This window comes from Littorina saxatilis, linkage group LG3, assembly GCF_037325665.1.
Source record: "Littorina saxatilis isolate snail1 linkage group LG3, US_GU_Lsax_2.0, whole genome shotgun sequence".
Lineage (NCBI taxonomy): Eukaryota > Metazoa > Mollusca > Gastropoda > Littorinimorpha > Littorinidae > Littorina > Littorina saxatilis.
The window spans coordinates 14322718-14345649 of NC_090247.1; the positions used below are offsets into that span (position 1 = coordinate 14322718).

Here is a 22932-nt window from a genome sequence, read left to right on the forward strand (position 1 = left end):
TCAAAGCACACATACTGAATGACAGGCAAGGGGGAGTAAGTGCGTGACAGAGTTTTACTTCCTCTCGGCAAAAAAGTTGCATGCGGTAAGATGGGAGACTACTCATGAAATAGCTGTCTGTTTCCCTGACAGAGTTACTCATCCTTCCATTCATTTGGAGCATTGCCATTCCGACAGAAACACGACGCTTTTAAAGCTTCAAATTGAGAAATAAATTATTGCAAAACACCAACACATGCTTACAGATCTCTCTCTCTCTCTCTCTCTCTCTCTCTCTCTCTCTCTCTCTCTCTCTCTCTCTCTCCCGTAAACACACACACACACACACACACACACACACACGCACACTTCAACCACAAGAAGAAAAAAAACACGCCAAAGAGATCATTGTGTTGTTAATTTTTTTTTTTCTGATGCTGTTTTTTGTTTTCACTGAAAATCGTCATCAATGTCAGCATTTGTAAATAGCCCAAGATAAGGAGAGAAAAATGTTTTTAATTTATATGAATTTCTCCCAACAAGTGGCTATTTCATTAACTTATTCCGTCAATAGTTCATTAGTTTAATCACTCATAATGTACAATAGTGACGGAGAAGGAAGGCTTGCGTTGACTGAGGTCTGGCTCGAGCACTAGAGCAGTGCCGCTTAGCGATGTTCAACATGCACAATAACATGCATAAATACAGAAATCAACCTTTGGCACGTAGGTGGCACACACTACACTATACCATACGGTACTAGAGAGAGAGAGAGAGAGAGAGAGAGAGAGAGAGAGAGAGAGAGAGAGAGAGAGAGAGAGAGAGAGAGAGAGAGAGAGAGAGAGAGAGGCTGATTGACAAACACACAAACACATACTCACTTACAAACAGACAGACAGACAGTCAGACAATCAGAGATACACAGACAGACACTAGTTCTTTTATGCAGAACAATCTTTATGCAGTCAAAAGGACCACGTGTGGAGACACATACTTCCCTAGTGATTGGCCCATAATGTCACGTGGAAAAGCATGCCTCATACTTTTCATTTGCATTAATTCACTCTTTCACAACCGCAACTAACCCAACATAGATATTTCTAAATAGCGTCTATGTTCAGGTCGCCTTTTGAAGCAAAAGCATGACAAGCGCATGATGATGAAAAGATCACGCAAACAAACATTAATGTCATTCTTCTTTTCGCGTTTCAGGGTTACCGGTTTTCTTGCTCACTAATGCACAGTTTACTTTTCAGCAACGCTTTATATATCTATCCATTAGAAAACGCAGCAAATTTGAGCATGATCCAAAGATTACTCGGACAAAACGGTTCACAAACAATCAATGCAACAAATCCGCTGACACATACAATATTGTTTCAAATCAGCACTTTCTCAAAGACAGGTGTTCTAAATGCAAACATGAACAAAATAATTAAACAATCTGATTTGATTACGACGCACAAACACACTAGTGTGTTACAATGAAGTAGTATCCTGTCAAAGATGACAAGAAAAATGTCATCTCATGTTTTTATTGCAAAATCAATCTGCTTTACAATCCCGTTGTATGACGAAAATAGACAGACAGAGGTAGACAGACAGACAGACAGACAGACAGACAGACAGACAGAGACGTAAATAGAGACAGAGACGGAGACAGATATGTTGGCAGACAATGACAGACAGAAAGACAGACAGAGTGGCAGACAGACAGACAGAGACACAGAGAGACAGAGACAGCGATGGAGACAGAGGTAGAGACACAGATGGGGGGAGGGCAAAGACGACAGACAGAAAACACACAGCGCAGAGACAAGACAGACGGGGGAAAACACAAGCATTCAACAAGACAAACACATTCTGAACAAGTTTGAGCTGCGACGTCATCTGTTCCATCGTCACTACTTCAGTTGATGACGTAAAGTCTACTAGTCGCCCCTGGCAAGCTCTACGAGAGCAGGATGATCCTCCAACACAGGATCCGCGCTAATGGCACCGTAACACCGTTCTTCTGAGTGCTTCTGTCGCGCAGCCTGCACACACAGTAACAACAACAACAAAGTTGAAAACATCACAACAACAACAACAACAACAACAACAACAACAACAACAACAACAACAACAACACAACAAAACAAAAGTCCACACCTGATATTTAGAAACGCCAGCACGCAGTAGCATTTTGGCCTGGAGCCTCACGGTGTCCGCGAAGTGCTCGGACCGGTACCCGCTGTAGAACACCAGCCCGGGGCTCCACGCGTCGGGCTCCTCGGGCAACCAGACGGAGCGGGCGACGTAGAGGGCGCTGGCGGCCAACATGGAGGGCGGCACGGACACCAGGTAGATGCTGGGAAGACTCAGGTCCACCAGGTAGCGCGCCAGTCTCTCCACCTGTATGTCGCGACAGAAGTCAGAATGTCAGTCTTCAAGCTATCTCATGTTTCGCTTGAGGCAGGGCTGGATCAGGAGGCGGGGGTCCCGTACTAAGTTTCTGTTCTGTTGAAACTTAGCATTTGCAAGTATAAGCATAATATGCTTGAGTACGGATCCCAAATGTCAAATAATGTACACTGTATCACGCTATCAAAATTGAATAATAGTGTTTCAAGCCAGAATAGTACATGCAAGCACGTTTGATACAAAATACGTGTCCCTATTTCACTTGATGGTTAACTAATGTGACCACAAAATGTCCAAGCGAGCCGACCAGCAAGGCGTACCAAATCAGAGCAGTCTATTCAGGTAAACAAGCATGACAGAGAAAACAAGAGGCGAAGCCATCAAGGCTCACGTAAGAAATCGACAAACAGTAACACACACACACACACACACACACACACACACACACACACACACACACACAGAAAGAGCATAGGTGAAACTGTGCAAGAAAGCGAGACACTAGATCTAGATCTGTCTGTCTGCATGTAGCCTACTTACAGGGACACGACTGCCAACTAGTCTCGGCCCGCTCAAAATAATAATGACCGAGACTTTCAGTACTTCCTTCGCGTGACGTCTAACCCTCTTACGTCATAATGTGACGTCAATGTAATGTGACGTCTTCAAATGTTAGAGTTTCTACCACAGACATACACACGCACGCACGCACGCACGCACGCACATACGCACGCACGCACAGACAGACAAAGTTACGATCGCATAGGCTACACTTACGTGAGCCAAAAACAACCAATGGTGACTGCGCGTGTGAAGTAGAGGTTACATGCCGAGTCTCAGTGATTATTAAAAATAATGGTCGAAGTTGGCGGATCATGAAAAATGCGAGCTTCAGCGAGCTTTTTCATGACCGCGAACTGAGACCATTATTTTTAATAATCACTGAGACGAGGTGTGTAACCTCTTTATTCCTCCTTTCTTCAGTTATTCAAAGAAAACAGGAGTTTTTGTGCGAAAGTTTGATCGAATCCGAATCACTCAACCAGTCAACCTGCGCAGGCGATCGATTAATGCGCGGTTGTATAGTTCCGTGCAAATCATTCCATTCTGTTAACACTTCTTGTCAGTTTCCCTGTTTTAGACTAAAATCAAGTACACAGATATGCTGTTATTCTGCTGTGGCGGTAAAGGCAGATATTGTGTGTTCTGTTTATGTTTTAGTATCGTGTAGGATAATGTTCTTTCGTCAAATGGGACTAGCAGACGAACTTTTGCACCCGTGTTCCAACGTTAATTACTGTATGAAGTTCAGTTTTCTGGGGAAAATAGTGTATGAAACCGCTTTATGTTGTTTAAATTGATGAGATGTGTGCATTTGGTTGCGTGTGATCTGTTTATAAAATGAAATATTGTTGAAAACTGACCGTCGGATTGCAGTCAGTGTTGTCGAAGAAACTGCGTTAAAAGAAGGGGAACTACTCTTGTCGGCAAGAGTATGAGTTACTTGCCTTGGGAATTTGCTTGTGATGAACGGTGTGTGCACGGCAGATCTAGATTCAGAAAACAACCTAACTCATGGATTTCATATGGAGATTCATGTGTTCAGGCCTGTAGTTGTTAATTTAAATGCGGTATGTTTGTATTGTTTGCTCCAGAGATGTATATTTCGTACGTATAGAGCGTTCGGAACTTTTCAGTCGCAAAAGTAGTACCAAAACAGAACAGCTTCTCAACCCATTGCACTATCGAGGATTCAGGCTGTTGCTGGCTCGTTATTTGTTTGGTTGCTGGGTCATTATCGAAAAATAACTAGCTCTACAAGTTTACAGAGGTAAAGAAGCAGAGGGGGGAATAAAGAGAAATAAAATGACCACAAAGTACTGTACTCACGTAGTTACGAACAGGGAACGACTCTAATGCACAAACACATCGGTCTGTCTTCTTCCTTTTGGTTCTGATTTGTTTCGTCATCTACGTTACCGGAAGAAGACACAAGAGTCCAACCCTTTGTATTTTTGTCCATCAGTGCCGTCCTCTTCGTAAAAACGTGAGTACAGTACTTTTCGGTCTTTTCATTAAACATGCATGGCCACAGAACTGACCTGAACATCGTCTTGGTGGACCATGAGGAACCTCTGCAGGAAGAAGAGGGGTATGGGGAAGGACAGGTCGAACTGCAGCGCGATCAGAACACGCTTCTCCAAGTCCAGTACGTCCATTTCACTGTACGTGCCCGCTGTCAGGGCACACAGCGTGCCCACCTGTGACCACGAACATGAAGATACAGTGGAACATTTTGAGAAAATAAGGTCTTAAAGAGAAGGGAGTCGTTAAATGGGGGGGGGGGGGGGGGGGGGGGAGGGGGATTGCAAAGGCTATGAAAAGTATGTCTGAGAAAGTGGGTCTTAAAAAGAAAGGGTACGCATTTCAAATCGGGGTGGGCAGGGGTGTTTCTTAAAAGAGAGGTTCCACTGCACTGTACCAGAAAATACTTTACTTTTAAATCCAGACTGATTTCTATGTTATTCTTAGGCAAAACGGTCTAGCAACTCTAAAAGTGTGGCATATTAATTGTTAGGATGGCAATGGTATAAACGTACTAGTTCAGACTCAGTATAGGGACTTAACTAACGAAGGGAAAGAGAAGACTAAATACAAAGAAAGACGGGCAGAGATGGAAAGGGGCACATACTGTCATACAAACAACAAAATCGAAAGGTTTGAAACATGAAAAAATATCCCTTTACCTCCCGCAGAGAGTGACGCCATGAGAGAGAGAGAGTGAGAGAGAGAGAGAGAGAGAGAGAGAGAGAGAGAGAGAGAGAGAGAGAGAGAGAGAGAGAGAGAGAGAGAGAGAGAGAAACGGAGACACAGAGAGAGAGAGAGACGGAGAGAGAGAGAGAGAGACGGAGAGAGAGAGAGAGAGAGAGAGAGAGAGAGAGAGAAAGAGAGAGAGAGAGGCGCGGGGACGGAGGGGGGATGCAAACAGACAGAAAGCGAGAGCGAGAGAGACAGAGAGACACACAGAGAGAAAGAGAGAGACACAGAGAGACAGACAGAAAGCGAGAGCGAGAGAGACAGAGAGAGACAGAGAGAGAGAGAGAGAGAGAGAGAGAGAGAGACAGAGAGACAGACAGACAGAGACAGAGACAGAGACAGACAGAAAAAGACAGACAGAGACAGAGAGACACAGAGAGAGAGTGAGAGACAGAGAACGAGAGAGATAGTGAAAGAAAGAGAGAAAGAGAGAGAAAAAGAGAAAGAGAGAGAAAAAGAGAAAGAGAGAGAAAAAGAGAAAGAGAGAGAGAGAGAGCGAAAAAGAAAGAGAGAGAGAGAGAGAGAGAGAGAAAGAGAGAGAAAGAAAAAAAGAGAGAGAGAGAGAGAGAGAGAGACACACACACACAGACACACTGACACACAGACAGAGAGTCTCACACTAACGCACTCAACACACACAGTGCCAAACTACTACTACCGTAACGGTATAAGTAATGTATCAACTCACCGTAGGCGGGAATCTCTCCACATACTTGGCGGCGATCAGGAGAGCAGTGATGCCCACTAGTTGAAGATTGGCCAAGGGCACCGTGGCTCGAGACAGGAACTGGTCAGTGATGATCACACACAACTGTAGCGTCTCTTCTTCGAGCTGCTCGTGCGTCTGTCAACACGCTAGAACACCATGTCAACACCAAGTCAACACTCTGTCAACACCAAGTCAACACTCTGTCAACAACCAAGCACACAATGTCAAATAACACTCTTGTCAACACTATGTTAATATGTTAGAACACCATGGCAACACAGTCAACACTCTGTCAACACGCTAGAACACCATGTCAACACTGTCATCACGCAAGAACACTATGTCAACACTCTATCAACACTCTGTCAACGCTCTGTCAAAACGCAAGAACACCATGTCAACTCTCTGTCAAAACGCTAGAACACCATGTCAACACTCTATCAACACTCTGTCAACGCTCTGTCAAAACGCTAGAACACAATGTCAACACTCCATCAACACTCTGTCAACGCTCTGTCAAAACGCTAGAACACCATGTGAACACTCTATCAACACTCTGTCAACGCTCTGTCAAAACGCTAGAACACCATGTGAACACTCTGACAACACTCTGTCAACGCTCTGTCAAAACGCTAGAACACAATGTCAACACTCCATCAACACTCTGTCAACGCTCTGTCAAAACGCTAGAACACCATGTCAACACTCTGACAACACTCTGTCAACGCTCTGTCAACTACCAAGCACACAATGTCAAATAAATAACACTCTATCAACACTATGTTAATATGTTAGAACACCATGGCAACATAGTCAACACTCTGTCAACACGCTAGAACACCATGTCAACACTGGCATCACGCTAGAACACTATCAACACTCTGTCAACGCTCTGTCAAAACGCTAGAACACAATGTCAACACTCTGACAACACTCTGTCAACGCTCTGTCAAAACGCTAGAACACAATGTCAACACTCTGACAACACTCTGTCAACGCTCTGTCAAAACGCTAGAACACAATGTCAACACTCTGACAACATTCTGACAACACTCTGTCAACGCTCTGTCAAAACGCTAGAACACAATGTCAACACTCTGACAACACTCTGTCAAAACGCTAGAACACCGTGTCAACACTCTGACAACACTCTGACAACACTCCGTCAACACTCGATCTGTCAAAACGCTAGAACACCATATGTCAACACTCCGTCAAAACGCTAGAACACCATGTCAACACTCTGACAACACTCTGACAACACTCCGTCAACACTCGATCTGTCAAAACACTAAAACACCATGTCGACACTCTGACAACACGCTAGAACACCATGTCGACACTCTGACAACACGCTAGAACACCATGTCAACACTCTGTCAACATGTTGTTTTCTACCAGGTACTTTTAAGTACATGTTGTGTCAATACTGCTATTATTTCAACATGCTTGCAAGTAGCAATTCATCAAAATGTTGTCAAGTAGCTCGTTGTCGATTCTCTGCCATGCAGCATTCTGTCAACAGGCTGTCATCAAGTTTATAAGCTTATGACAAGCATGCTTTCAACTTTGTCACACACTGCCAATAAACGAATTCCGGAAATAACTCGGGTGAATACTCTTGCCTTAAAGGTGGTCGTCTACATTTTTGCTTTTTTTCAATAATCTTATGGTTAGATTTCGCTAAAAAGTTATGTCAGATGATGAATGAACCATGGGGAAAAAATATGTAAAAAAAAGATTTTATTTTTGGGTAGCGTGACTCACGCTTCCAATATTTTGTTTTCTGTTTGCTGAGAACATGTGCTTTGCCTAAAAATACTGACCAATCAAATTCATGTCACTATGCTTATAGCAACGCCCAAACAAGTGCAGCAACAGTTTGACACTGGAGCGCTGTCCACGCTTTTTTTTAAACGCACGAAATGCACGGGATTTGAGAGGAGTTTTGCGCTTGGCATTTTCCAAATAAGGATATCATACTATGAGTACTACGCTGGAATACTACAATGAATTTTCAAACGGCTACACTGGCTTCGTCTTTCCTGATCGAAAGGGGGTGCATTGTTGATATTTGTAGATAATAGACTCTGCATTTTAATGGTCAAATGGCGATTTCGGTATAAAATTGTAGACCTTTAAGTGAGGCAAGCTTTTTTTGCACGTTGTCCTTGTCCAAGTGTATCAGACACACCCCTCGCTAGTGACTGGTCTATAATCTCACGTGGGAAAGTTTGACTCACTAAAAGCAGGAGTATTTACTCTTCCACAACCAATACAACCCCGAGAGAGTTATTTCCGAGCATCTTCTATTAACAGTCTATCAATAGAATGGCAAACGACACACTGCCAGCATCAAGGCTCCCCATAGCGCGCGTCCCTGCGTCCTATACGCACTAGAACTAGAAGCCGAAAACACGTACTAGAAATTTATGGAGGGGGTCCCTGGACGCACTAGATTTCTATAAAAGCGGGTCCTGGGACGCACGAAATTTCCTTTATCGTGCGTACCGTAGATCCCATTTTCAGACTGCAATCGACACTTCGCAGTACACTATACGTGACCACAATGTTTTATAAGTACACTGGGACTGTTCGGCTTTTGGACCCTTGGGACCCTCTCAAATACTGCAGTGGGGGCCCATGGACCCTCTATAATTTAAAAGTGGGGGTCCCGGGACGCACTAGGAGGGGCGTCCGTGGGGAGCCCTGAGCATGCTGTCAATACAAATCAATCTATTAAGAGTGAGTGATCAGGTTGTACGCCAACTGGTTGCGATAAGGTTCATACCTGTCAACAGGATCTTCAGACAGGACAGACCATAGGTTAAATCAACAGTGCCATGATAACGCACTGTCAGCACTGTCATGACAACACATACAAGCATCTGAACTAAGCAAACGACGTTGTGTAATAACTTGTAGGATCCTAGGATTATACCATGTCAACATTCTGTTAACAGTGCTATGAGAAAACAAAAACATTAGTGAACAACATCCAAAAGCCCCCCCCCTCCCACCCCCTTAAAAAACAAAATAATAAAATCGCCTGGACAACAAAGTATATATAGAACATTGACACCGTCAACAATTTGTTCATAATTCTTGCAATCATTAATGCGTCTTAGGTAACATTTAGAATATGTGACCCGTTCGCACAAAATGATAGATAAGTCGCTGGCGGCCAGCTGCTCAGCGAACATAATAAGGTGGTGAGGGTCAATATGGTTGATTCAATGATACACTTTTGGGGCTGTTTCAGAGAGAACTATATGCTTGATTTACCAAATACTGCCTGCACGTGGTCAAAATCATCTTTAAAATGCATAAACATGATGTTATTGAATACTGAATGAAAGAGTGTGACATGAAGTTCTTGTACATCATTGTAAAGAGTGTGAATGACGTTTTAGTTTAGATGTCAAGCGCTTAGAGCAAGCCTTTTTAACGAAAGTTTTTGATTTAGCGCTATATAAATGTTCTTATTATTATTATTATTATTGATACCTATACTATCGACCCGAAAGCGTCCCTTTCTTGTAAACAAAGGCCACACAAGGCCACATTGTCAAACTGATTATTTGCAGAACCCCCGCGAATAAAACATCGTTGGAAAGGTCAAGGACTAAATTTTGATCTGGGGCACCAAGACTTTCATAGAAAGCCAATCATAACGGTTGTAACGGCAAAACAAAAGTATTACCTAGGTTGCTACCTAGGGAAAAAACTGTTTTCAGTGTGATAACTTCAAAAGTGATTTTCTCAAAATGGTCGACATGCTGGTTAGTAGCTTTAAACTAAAGGAACAAAATCATTTTTGTTACGACTCACTTGCAACTTACATCCTCTGTACTTTCTTAGCCTGTACATATCACAGGATGTTAAAAATCAACCTATCTATCATTTTGTGAGAACGGGTCACATTATGGGCAAACACAGACAGACAGACACACATACACAATTAAAGCCATACACCCACAAACAGAATACACTCCTGACCTGAACCTGTATCAACCAATCCACGAGAATCCCCCTCATCTGTGAAGTCACATCCGGATTGATCGACAGATGGTCTTGTGGAAGAAGCACTAGATTCTCACGGGTCTGTAACACAAAGAGCAGTTGAAGTCTAGTGTTTGCAGCGGCGGATCACATCATTTTTAAAGGGGGGGGGGGGTCAAATTTCTTTTTGGGACAATTCGATGACGGCGTTTAGTTGAGGGCGCGAAGCGTTCGAACCTCCTAGGGGGGCATTTTAGGCTAGAGGGTACCACCCCCCCCCCCTGGATCCGCCCCTGGTTTGCTTACGGTCGATGTTTGTTTCATCACAAAATCGTCAACATGCAAACATGACCACATATAACCATTCTGAAAGATTACAAGGCTTGAGACAAACACATCGAACTATAACACATATCGTACACAGACAAAGACATAGCGAGTCAAACGGACTTTCAAACACACATAAACGCATGCGATCACATACAAGCACAGACACACACGCATCAAACGCACGCGTCTAATATAATGTAGGCACACAAACGTTTACACATTTACGCACATACAAAAACACAGCAAGTCAGCCATCGAGATGGCTGGGCACAGACACTCACATGCGAACGCACGCATGTTTGCGCACGCACACCCGCACACTCACATGCACACACATACACACACACACACACACACACACACACACACACACACACACACACACACACACACACACACACACACACGCGCACCACGATTACCCACCTTCAAGTAATAGAAGATGTCTTGAGCGTACTGGGGACACAGGAAGTAGTCGTCATGATTATCAATGTCAACGATCCTCTTGGGCACGCGCTCTTCGAATACATCCGTAAATAAGGCTTGGTTGTCAATCTCCATAGGTTCATCTGCAAAGATATGCCATCATTTGAGATTCCCAGATTGTGACGTGAAATCTCACGTCTCATTCTAGTTGTCTACAGTTTTTGGCTGCTACATCCAATCAGGCCTCACGACGGTTCTTCTGCAAAGTACGCTATCATTTCAGATACCTGTCTATAACGAACACTTTTGTTTCGTCCCTCGTGTAGCTGCTACATCCGACGGTTCTTCTGCAAAGATACACTATCATTTCAGATACATGTCTATAACGAACACTTTTGTTTCGTCCCTCGTGTGACTGCTACATCCGAGGGTTCTTCTGCAAAGATTCGCTATCATTTCAGATACCTGTCTATAACGAACACTTTTGTTTCGTCCCTCGTGTGGCTGCTACATCCGACGGTTCTTCTGCAAAGGTACGCTATCATTTCAGATACATGTCTATAACGAACACTTTTGTTTCGTCCCTCGTGTGGCTGCTACATCCGACGGTTCTTCTGCAAAGGTACGCTATCATTTCAGATACATGTCTATAACGAACACTTTTGTTTCGTCCCTCGTGTGGCTGCTACATCCGACGGTTCTTCTGCAAAGATACGCTATCATTTCAGATACCGAGAATGTGACATCAAATCTCACGTCTCATTCTGTTTGTCTACAATGTTGTGCAACTTCATCCAAACCTGCCCTCGCGACTACCCCTAATTAACGACCACCTGTCCATAACGACAATCTAAAAATAATCCCAGAAGATGTTTTTAAATTCACCTTTACTTAGTGACAACCTGTCTATAACGAACACGTATGTTTCGTCCCTTGTGTGGCCGTTCTGGACAGGTTCGACTGTATATAGCCAGGGCTTGGTTGTAAATCGCCATTGGTGCAAATGTACACTATCACTTGAGGAGCCAGATTCTGAGATTAACATATCTCACCTCTCTTTCCTTTATTCTACTATATTTGCTACTGTTCGCATCCGCTGTTATGAGCGTCAGTGACTGTGATATATATTAATGATGCTTATTGCTTAAATGCTCATGTTATAAGTTAATCTTAGTAGTGTATTTATGCTTAATGATCGTGTGTTTGTCTTATTAGAAATGCGATGTGGTGCCAAAAGAAAAAATTCCATGTCTGTGTACAATGAAAATGGACATTACAGTTTTCTTATCTTATCTTATCTTATCTTATCTTATCTTATCTACTACTATTCGGTTGTTGTTTTTTCTCTCCTGTAAACACGTTGATTTATTTTGTCTTTTAGTTGTGGTGAAAGAAACCAGTGCAATCCGTTTTAAGTTATGCAGAGCAGCATGCATGCGACATCGTCCAGATTTAACCGTGTGAACATTCCGTAGTCATATGGAACACACATCTCAAAATGGATTCTTCTTTTAGTGGCCTTGGCAAGGCTAATCCTGGAGATTGCCACTTGTCAATGTAATACCATTCCCATTTATGTGGTTGCAGGCATACAGAACATGTAATGTAATCGAGGAATCATTAACGGGACTTGTATCTGTCTTCTCGTGTTGTGAATGCATGAAGACAATGAAACGTAAGAGACGCAGGATTACAGGGACTTGTATTTGTCTCCAGTATTCGTATGGATCAGATCAAGACATGACGAAACTACATTATTATAACGGATCATTAAAAGGAACTTGACAAGCCCCCCCCCCCCCCCCCCCGTCCCTCCATCAGTACAGTTAATGCGACCAAATACTGACTCACCATATGGAATGCTGGTATCCGACTCAGATGCATAGGATACTTTGAAGGGCTGTCTCTTCTTGCGGACAACTGTAAAAGTAAAAATAGTAAATATACATGCTTGATAAGTTCAATCCGCACCCCCCCCCCAAAAAAAAAAACACGTTTTGTTTTGTTTAAACAGCCAATTTATTTTCAGACAATCCTAAAAGCTTAGAAAAAGCGTTCCCTTGTCAAATATAGTCATGGCTCTTTTCAGGAAATTCGTGAAACCAACCGGCATCCAAAGGAATTCATGAAACCAACCGACCTAGCAGCCAGCCTCCTAGCAAGCTACAAATGACCGAAGTGTGCAAAGAAATGAACACCCGAAACGCACAACAAAACGTTGTTCCCCTTTTTTTGTCGGCTGCCATATGAAACACCCTCCTTGTACTTTCCGAGTTCAGCAAAGGTCTTGCAAGGAAAGAACAGAAACATGTTCTTCCTATATGCCTTTGTTCTTTCTAAACTTGACTACTGCAACTCTCTTCTCTCTGGCTGTCCCCTGTACCCCTCGCGCCCCCTAATTGGCGTAGAGGCGCATCCCCCAGGTGGTGGATGGGGGAGCCTTCTCTACTAACTTCTGAGAGAAGGTCGCATCACTCTCGATGCCGTGAACCTAATTAGGATCTTTTTCTTGTTTCTTCTCTATTTCTGCCTCCCCAAAGTCCTTTTACTTTCCTTTTCTCACCCATAAAATTCTTCACTCATTACCCTTGTTAAGTGGTTCTTGTATAGAATATAGTCAATGTTTGTAAAGATTTTAGTCAAGCAGTATGTAAGAAATGTTTAGTCCTTTGTACTGGAAACTTGCATTCTCCCAGTAAGGTCATATATTGTACTACGTTGCAAGCCCCTGGAGCAATTTTTTGATTAGTGCTTTTGTGAACAAGAAACACTTAACAAGAGGCTCTATCCCATCTCCCCCTTTCCCCTATCCCATCTCCCCCCCTTTCCCTCGTCGCGATATAACCTTCGTGGTTAAAAACGACGTTAAACACCAAATAAAGATCACCTGTACCTCCTGCATCAACTACAAAAAGTCCAAAACTCGGCAGCACGCCTCATTCTCAAAGCACGAAAACGAGATCACGCAACACCACTTCTTCGCACACTGCACTGGTTACCTATTCAAGCCCGCATTGACTACAAACTGTCCACCCTCTGCTTTAACTTCTTTTCTGGCTCGCCTTCTGCTTACTCCTCTGAACTCCTCACCGTCTATTCTCCAGCAAGACAACTCCGTGCCTCTTCTGACTGTCGCATCCATACCATTCCACACACGAAAACCAAAACATACGGACAACGCACTTTTACTTTCTGCGCACCCACACAATGGAATTCTCTCCCCTTTCACATCCGCCACTCTCAGTCACCACAAGCATTCAAACGAGCACTTAAAACACACCTCTTCAAGAAATACAACCCCTGATTTTGTTTTTCTCAGTCCATCAGTAGGCTACATGTAGTGCATTTGTTGTTTTAGTGATAATCAAATGTGATAATGTATATAAACATCTCGGGCAGTATTGTTGATAACATGTTCTGTTTGATTAAGGGTATTCAGCAGGCATTTCCTTGTTTTCACTACCTATTTTATTCATGTTTTTATTACTTAGTTAGTGGAAGAATTTTTTGTAATGTATGTTTAATGGTGTATGCTTTTAATTAAGCGTTGTTGACTATGAATGTAGATGTAAATGCTTGTATAACTGTGTTTTAATTTTAAATGTGTCAAGCGCAAAGTGCATAATTGTAAAGTTATGATGTTGCGCTATATAAATGCTCATTTATTATTATTATTATTATATGCCATGGTGCTTTGACTTAGGAAAGTATGAAGATTGTATGATTCATACTAGGCTTTCAAATATCGTCAACAGATATGCAACTGTGTTTTTGCAGGAAATATTTTCCTCAAACTGTAAAAGCATTTCCTCAGCAAAGGCGACGATGGTGCAAGACAATCCAATGAAACAACTCGTTGTATGACAAAAAAACCAAAACAATACGCACGTTAAAACTAACACTGACGGAGAACACTTTGCCCAGTTTGTTTGTTTGTTTGCTTAACGCCCAGCCGACCACGAAGGGCCATATCAGGGCGGCTTTGCCCAGTATTGAGGCTTAAGACAAAATGTCAAAAACAAGCGATCGACTTACACGGAGTAATGGTTGCTTTCAGTTTGGCCTTGGCAGCAATCTTAGCAGCTCTAACTGGCAAGCCCTGGTTCTCGCAAGTGACGATACTGTTCTTGATTCCATGACCGCCGCTGAATGGTGCCAGGAAGCATTTTTGGCTGTTCGTTTTGCCCTGTTCATTGACACAATGGACAACCGAACACATTAAGTAAGAAATTAATTAATCAATTAATCAACGTGAAGCAATCAAGAAGTCAACTTTCGAAGTTTTGATCTAAACAAAAAACAATGAGATATCGGTAAATAAAGAACTGAATAAGAAGTCGATAAATAGATCTATAAAATTACAAACATTCAACTAAAGAGAGATAGAAAAAAACAGAGAAGGGAGAAAGAAAGGGGGGGGAGGTAGAGAGTAAGACAGATAGTGAGAGAAAGACAGAGAGACTAAGAGAAAGACAGAGAGACTAAGAGAAAGACACAAAGACAGAGTGACAGACAGACAGACAAGGACGGGCATATAAAAAGACACACAATCAGACAGGGGCAGTGAGACATACATGACACAGAAGGATAAGTCAGAAAAACTCCAAACAACTACCTGACAATTAGAAACGGGAGGTTGATACGAGGACTTGTGGACCATCGTCTGTCGCCTTGACACTTTCATATCCGGGTGCACCTCGGGAAGGTTGGTGACGTCAGGCAGAACAGCAGCACGTGTCATACGACGCTTGTTATTGACCAATCGTCGACTGGATGCCGCCACGGACTCCCCGGAGCTAGCCATGTCAACTAGAAAATAAAATGAAGGTGATAAAGAAGACGAAAAAGAAGACGGAAAAAAGGAGAAGAAGACGAAAAAGAAGACGAAAAGGAAAAAGAAGACGAAAACGAAAAAGAAGACAAAGACGAAAAAGAAGACGAAAAAGAAGACAAAGACGAAAAAGAAGACGAAAAAGAAGACGAAAAAGAAGACGAAAAAGAAGACGAAAAAGAAGACGAAAAAGAAGACGAAGACGAAAAAGAAGACGAAAAAGAAGAAGAAGAACAAGAACAAGAACAAGATGAACATAAAGAACAAGAAGGTGATGAAGAAGAAGAGGAAGAAGAAAAAGAAAAAGAACAAGAACAATTAGATGAACAAAAAGAACACGAACAAAAACAAGAACACGAACAAGAACAAGAACACGAACAAGAACACGAAGAACAAGAACACGAACAAGAACACGAACAAGAACAAGAAAAAATCAAAACTTGACTAAATATAAAAACGCAGAGAAGGAGAAGGAGGAGGAGGAGGAGAAGGAGGAGGAGGAGAAGGAGGAGGAGGAGGAGAAGGAGGATAAGTCCGGTGGAATAACAGCATACAAGAAACGAAGAGTAAAAAGAGTCGGAGAAGGAGAAAGAGAGAGGAATGACGAGAACGGGAGGAAGAGCGAAAGAGGCAAAGAAGAAGAAGAAAATATGCAGAGAAAAAAAGGAAAGAGGGGACACGTTAAGAAATGGAGAAATAGGCGAAGGAATGTAGAAAGAAAGAAAAGAAAGAGGAGGAGGAAGAGAACACACACACACACACACACACACACACACACACACACACACACACATGCTCGCACACGCACACACACACACACACACACACACACACACACACACCATAATCACATACACACACACACACATACACACACACACACACACACTCACACACACACACACACACACACACACACACACACACACACACACACACACACACACACACACACACACACACGTGTTTCATATTTGCTGAATGCATAACCAATATCCCATTTCCTCTGTAAAATTGGCCTACCTCCTAGTCTGTCCACTTGCTTTGTTCGCCTCCTGTTGTTTGCAAAAGAAGCAGAAAGACACACTTCAGTGCTAAACGTTATGTTACATGTCCTACACATTTCACCGCTCAGCCACACATCAGTGTCACACGTAATGCTACATGTCCTACACATTTCACTGCTCACATATTAGTGCTGCACGTAATGCTACATGTCTTACACATTTCACTGCCCACACACCAGTGTTACACGTAATGCTACATGTCTTACACATTTCACTGCCCACACACCAGTGTTACACGTAATGCTACATGTCCTACACATTTCACTGCCCACACACCAGTGTTACACGTAATGTTACATGTCTTACACATTTCACTGCCCACACACCAGTGTTACACGTAATGCTACATGTCCTACACATTTCACTGCCCACACACCAGTGTTACACGTAATGTTACATGTCTTACACATTTCACTGCTCAACCACACATCAGTGTTACACGTAATGCTACATGTCCTACACATTTCACTGCTCAACCACACATCAGTGTTACACGTAATGCTACATGTCCTACACAATTCACTGCTCACATATCAGTGCTACACGTAATGCTACATGTCCTACACATTTCACTGCTCAACCACACATCAGTGTTACACGTAATGCTACATGTCCTACACATTTCACTGCTCACATATCAGTGCTGCACGTAATGCTACATGTCCTACACATTTCACTTCTCAACCACACATCAGTGTTACACGTAATGCTACATGTCTTACACATTTCACTGCTCAACCACACATCAGTGTTACACGTAATGCTACATGTCCTACACATTTCACCGCTCAGCCACACATCAGTGTCACACGTAATGCTACATGTCCTAGTACACATTTCACCGCTCAGCCACGCATCAGTGTCACACGTAATGCTACATGTCCTACACATTTCACTGCTCAGCCACATATCAGTGTCACACGTAATGCTACATCAGTACATGCCCTACACATTTCACTGCCTAGCCACACATCAGTGTTACACGTAATGCTACATGTCCTCCACATTTCACTGCCCAGCCACACATCAGTGCTAAACGTAATGCTACATGCCCTACACATTTCACTGCCCAGCCACACATCAGTGTTACACGTAATGCTACATGTCTTACACATTTCACTGCTCAACCACACATCAGTGTTACACGTAATGCTACATGTCTTACACATTTCACTCTTCAACCACACATCAGTGTTACACGTAATGCTACATGTCCTACACATTTCACTGCTCAACCACACATCAGTGTTACACGTAATGCTACATGTCTTACACATTTCACTGCTCAACCACACATCAGTGTTACACGTAATGCTACATGTCTTACACATGTCACTGCTCAACCACACATCAGTGTTACACGTAATGCTACATGCCCTACACATTTCACTGCCCACCCACACATCAGTGTTACACGTAATGCTACATGCCCTACACATTTCACTGCCCACCCACACATCAGTGTTACACGTAATGCTACATGTCCTACACATTTCACCGCTCAGCCACACATCAGTGTTACACGTAATGCTACATGTCCTACACATTTCACTGCTCAGCCACACATCAGTGCTACACGTAATGCTACATGTCCTACACATTTCACTGCTCACCTACACACATTTAACAAACCCACGTTTTTAACACTGCTCGGTAGATCACCAGAACGCCGTGTGGTTTCAAGCAGTTCATGGATCGACTCCCTTTCGAACCATTTTTGGTGAACACTTGCTGACTTTGTAATAGCTCTTTGCTCGTGAGTGAATTTGGATTTCTTGGAAAATGTTATAAATTTTCTAGGTTAAACCGACACAGTGTTTTTGCGATACCTCCCTCCGATTACACCCCACACACACACACACACACACACACACACACACACACACACACACACACACACACACAAATTTCTTAGAGTCCAAGGAAAGTACATCATCATTTAGGAAACAAAAGCCTCAGAACCTGTAGGCGTTCTAACCAGCATAGTGCGTCACTTCCTTGGCGTTATTTTTTAAATGCGGGGTATTCTAACAAGTCAAGTCAAGTCAAGTCAAGTCAAGTTTTATTCCAATAAAACCCCGTGAGGGTACATGGAAAATTAAAAAACACAATAAAAACACATTTCATTCAACACCAAATAAAAGGAACTAAAACAAAAAGAAATCAGACTATGTACAGAAAAGGGAGGTGAGGGGTGAGGGAGAGCAAAAACAATACAAGAAACAATTCAACAATAATAATAAATAATAATAATAATAATAATAATAATAATAATAATAATACTAATACTAATAATAATAAAACACTACAAGTGCAAAGTGATTACATACATTTCTTTACTATGGGAAATGGGGGGAAGGGAGAGGGGGGGGTGATGGGTGGGTTAACATAAGGACAAAAATACTATTACAAACAACACAAAACAGATAACGGAGTATAAAGCTAAAAGAGAATTAAATTTTACTCGCTTCTCAAACAGTCCATGACAAGTGTCATGAACTTTGCGAGTTTTAGCAATAAACTCTAAACTCATTATGCCTGACCCATCACTAACTACTGACGCAAAACTGACAGCCCTCAATATACCTCAACTTAAACAACAGCTTTTATTTAATAAATCAGTTTTCATGCACAAGATCCTACATGACCAAGCACCCGAATATCTAACTCACTTGTTTCAATCAACACCTTCTCGGTATTCCACTTTCAAGCATAATCTGGCCTGCCCGAAGCCACGCATTGACATATTTAAAACTAGTCTTTCATACTCGGGAGCTTATGTCTGGAACTCCCTACCTACATGCTTAAAATCGACCAGTAACCTTAAAACATTCAAAACACATCTGCAAAAATACATTCAAACATCACTTTAATGTAATGTGCCTGGTTGCTCAAACGTATGTGTGCTTTATCCTTCTGAAAATGTGCATGTATGTGTCTTGCGTCAACTTGGTGTGATAAGAATACATTCTCGTGTATTACTCCTTCTAGTATCTAAGATAGTATTACTGCATTTTATATTGGCATGGTGATTCCTTCATAATCTAAGATGGTATATATTAGGTCATGAACGGTTTTTTTTTTTATTTTTTTTTTTTTTTTTTTTAAACTTTGCTACCTGATCCTTTATTTGGTTAGTGTGTCGTGTTATGTTGGCTTGCCTTATAAGTTAGTTGATCTTCTGTGTGTGTGTGCGTGTGCGTGTGCGTGTATATATATGTGTGTGTGTGTGTGTTCTGATAATGTATGGTTGTATATCTGTATATCACATGTCGATAAAAAATGATCTTATTCTTATATTACTATTATTGCGTGTGTCTGCGTTTCATCATAAAAAGTTTGTTCCTATGTATTCCCATTTCGATTATAACCATTTTGCTTAGATCAGGACTAGCTGTAAGAAAGGTCCTACGGACCTAATGCTATCTTTCCTGTAATAAAGTTCAATGTTTCAATGTTTCAATGTTTCTCTCTCTCTCTCTCTCTCTCTCTCTCTCTCTCTCTCTCTCTCTCTCTCTCTCTCTCTCTCTCTCTCTCTCTCTCTCTCTCTCTCTTTTTGTTCCTATGTATTCCCATTTCGATTATAACCATTTTGCTTAGATCAGGACTAGCTGTAAGAAAGGTCCTACGGACCTAATGCTATCTTTCCTGTAATAAAGTTCAATGTTTCAATGTTTCTCTCTCTCTCTCTCTCTCTCTCTCTCTCTCTCTCTCTCTCTCTCTCTCTCTCTCTCTCTCTCTCTCTCTCTCTCTCTCTCTCTCTCTCTCTCTCTCTCTCTCTTGTGCATGCGCAAGTGTGTGTGTGTGACATACACATTTACAAGCGTACATATCAGTATCATTTTAACTTGCTCTAACTTCTTTGGTACAACACCACGTATGCCACATTGCATTTTGCAAAACGGTCAACGAAATCGTGCAAACCGTTGCCGATCTAAATCTGGACAAAGAAACAGTAGCAATACACTCTGCATGTTGACACTTTATGTATTCGTACCTGTGATACACAGCCGTCTCTGGTGCATGAGAACCAAAGTAGGATGTAGGCCTACGGAATGAATTAAAATTCTAAGTCAACTTATTGCTTTTTATCTCGATTTTGGGTGGGCAACAAACGTTCTGTTCTGGTCCTCCCTCTCCGCACAGTTAAATAAATAACCTGCAATAGCTTTAAGTTTCGAAGTTGGGATGTCAAACGTGTATAGTACCCGGAGATGAAATAAATATCCCTTTAGCCACGGGTGCAGCGACGCATCTTTGAGATGAAAGGTTGGATGCTAAATTTGAATATAACCCAGTGGTGAAATATATCTCTCACTTACCCAGAGGTGCGTCGTTGTTTCGTGACAGAAGCGGCTTTCCCCAGTAAGTGCAGACCTCCGTCAGACATTAGTTCATCGCTGTGTGACCACTCGTTGTACCGAGTCACACAGAAAACAACACTGAGGTGTGCGGACAGTGAGGACATGCTCAAAACCTTTTCCCTTTCTTGACGTTAGTGAGTTTCAAACAACAAACAGCGCGTGACACGAACACAACGACGTGTTGTGACTAGCTCTGCGCTGACGACGGACAGGCGTCCGTTACGTTGCAAATCTGAGCGGCTATTCACAAATTTGACGGAAATAACAAATGTGGTAGACTTAGTTAATGAGGTAATGTCAAATAAGTGATGACAGTAAAAAGCAAAAGAGATTTCGACTTGGAAAATGTAACACCTATTTTCAAGTACTCTGATTTTAATATGTGAAACTTGATTTTTGGAAACATTGTCTCGCAGACTAACCTGATGGTGTGACGGCGAACGCAAGAAGAAGAAGGAAACATTGTAAAAAATATAAAATAAAAAAAGGATGTTTGCGCAGCAGTAAAAGAGAGTTATGTGGTAACAGTATCATTGCACCTGAGTATCAGAATCATTGAACCGGAACCAGCGACTTTCATCCTCAAACGATTTTGGGAAAACGTGCTTTGAGACTACAAGAAAACCAAGTTAAGAATTAACGTTTGTCGTTTACAAAACTCAATCAACGCGGGATGCTTTCTTTCTCCTACTTTTGAAGCGAAATTTGTTTGTTTCTTTGTTTGCTTGTTTGCTTAACGCCCAGCCGACCACGAAGGGCCATATCAGGGCGGTGGGTTCGAACCCACGACTTCCCGATCACGGGACGGACGCCTTATCACTAGGCCAACCGTGCCGGTTTGAAGCGAAATAAACGTGATTCAAACAACCAAAAAACTAAATACTTCCACCATTTCAGACGTTCCGCAATACTTAATAGTGTTGATTATTAGTAATTAGCAGGTTCCCAACAACAGTCGGACGATATCCCTGAAAAACGCCGATGACACGACTTGCCATATGCTGTTTACGTCGTGCGAAGGTTACAATTTGAAATTGTGCACTGTTCCACTCTGAAAACGTTGTTGCCTTTTTCACGTGCGTGGTAACTATAGTTACCGGGTGCTGTTTGTTGGAGTGGAGGGTTCAGCTGTGTCGGTTATGGGTCAGTGCATTCGCACACGCTTTTTTCGCATGACGGACAGGTGTGAATAAAAATATATATCTGTGTACTGGGTCAGCTGCTTTCGATGTAATGTGACACAAGAGAAAGTGTGTGTGTGTGTGTGTGTGTGTGTGTGTGTGTGTGCGTGTGCGTGGGTGTGGGTGTGTGCGTGTGTGTGAGGGAGTGAGAGAGATGCTGTATAATGTGTACAATACAATACAATACAATACAATTAATTATTAATCTCTAAAAGAGAAATTGCATTGCTGAGCTTTTGTGTCCGTAATAAAACATACATAAAACATTCAAAAATAAACATTTGTTCTTTGTCATTCATACATTCTTGTGTTCTTATACATTTCTTCAATTCATACATCAATATTCTATCATAATTATGTACATACATTTATTCTCTTTTAACAGTCTGTCTTCAAACGCATCTCAGAGAGGGAGGCTAGAGATTTGTGTTGTGCCATAGGTAAAATCATGTGCTTAGCTATGAAGTAATGTTATCACATGTTATTTAAGGAAAATGAGTAAATATATGTACAACACCAGCATCTACCGCCCCACCTGAGAATTGAAGATGTGAATTGCAGATGGAATGAACGAATTTCTGTAGCGTGTGGATCTTCAGCAAAACTGAGAAAATACAGCACATTGGTTATCACATAGGAAAGTATATTAAAAATAAATTAACATGCATTCACCATCAACAATGCACAAACGAAAGTCAGCACCTTGCCGGTTATCACATATTGTCTAAGAGAGTAGAATAAGAGTATATAATCATGCAAAACAAAATCAACAATACTGAAACAATACAGAACACTGACCCCGTGCATCAGAGCGACAACACCA

The 22932-nt window shown here is 42.1% G+C and overlaps 1 protein-coding gene across 1 annotated transcript; it reads right to left on the reverse strand.

Annotated features, from left to right (window-relative positions):
- Window positions 1-1851: 1851 nt before the first annotated feature.
- Window positions 1852-15470, reverse strand: LOC138961107 (G2/mitotic-specific cyclin-B-like). The gene is made up of 9 exons (XM_070332706.1): window positions 15282-15470; window positions 14702-14852; window positions 12518-12586; window positions 10667-10809; window positions 9908-10012; window positions 5888-6043; window positions 4485-4643; window positions 2131-2373; window positions 1852-2015 (listed from the first exon to the last, which is right to left on the reverse strand). The coding sequence occupies exons 1-9, from the start codon at window positions 15468-15470 to the stop codon at window positions 1911-1913; spliced, it is 1320 nt and encodes a 439-aa protein (XP_070188807.1). The 3' UTR covers window positions 1852-1910.
- Between the last annotated feature and the right edge of the window lie 7462 nt (window positions 15471-22932).

What these genes read in the sequence shown, in the direction of transcription:
- LOC138961107 (XM_070332706.1), bottom strand. Translation starts at nt 15,470, where the DNA reads ATGGCTAGCTCCGGGGAGTCCGTGGCGGCATCCAGTCGACGATTGGTC. An exon ending in GAAAGCAACCATTACTCCGT is followed by an intron (nt 12,587 to 14,701) that starts GTAAGTCGATCG and finishes TTACTTTTACAG; the next exon opens with TTGTCCGCAAGAAGAGACAG. An exon ending in TCCACCAAGACGATGTTCAG is followed by an intron (nt 2,374 to 4,484) that starts GTCAGTTCTGTG and finishes CGCGACATACAG; the next exon opens with GTGGAGAGACTGGCGCGCTA.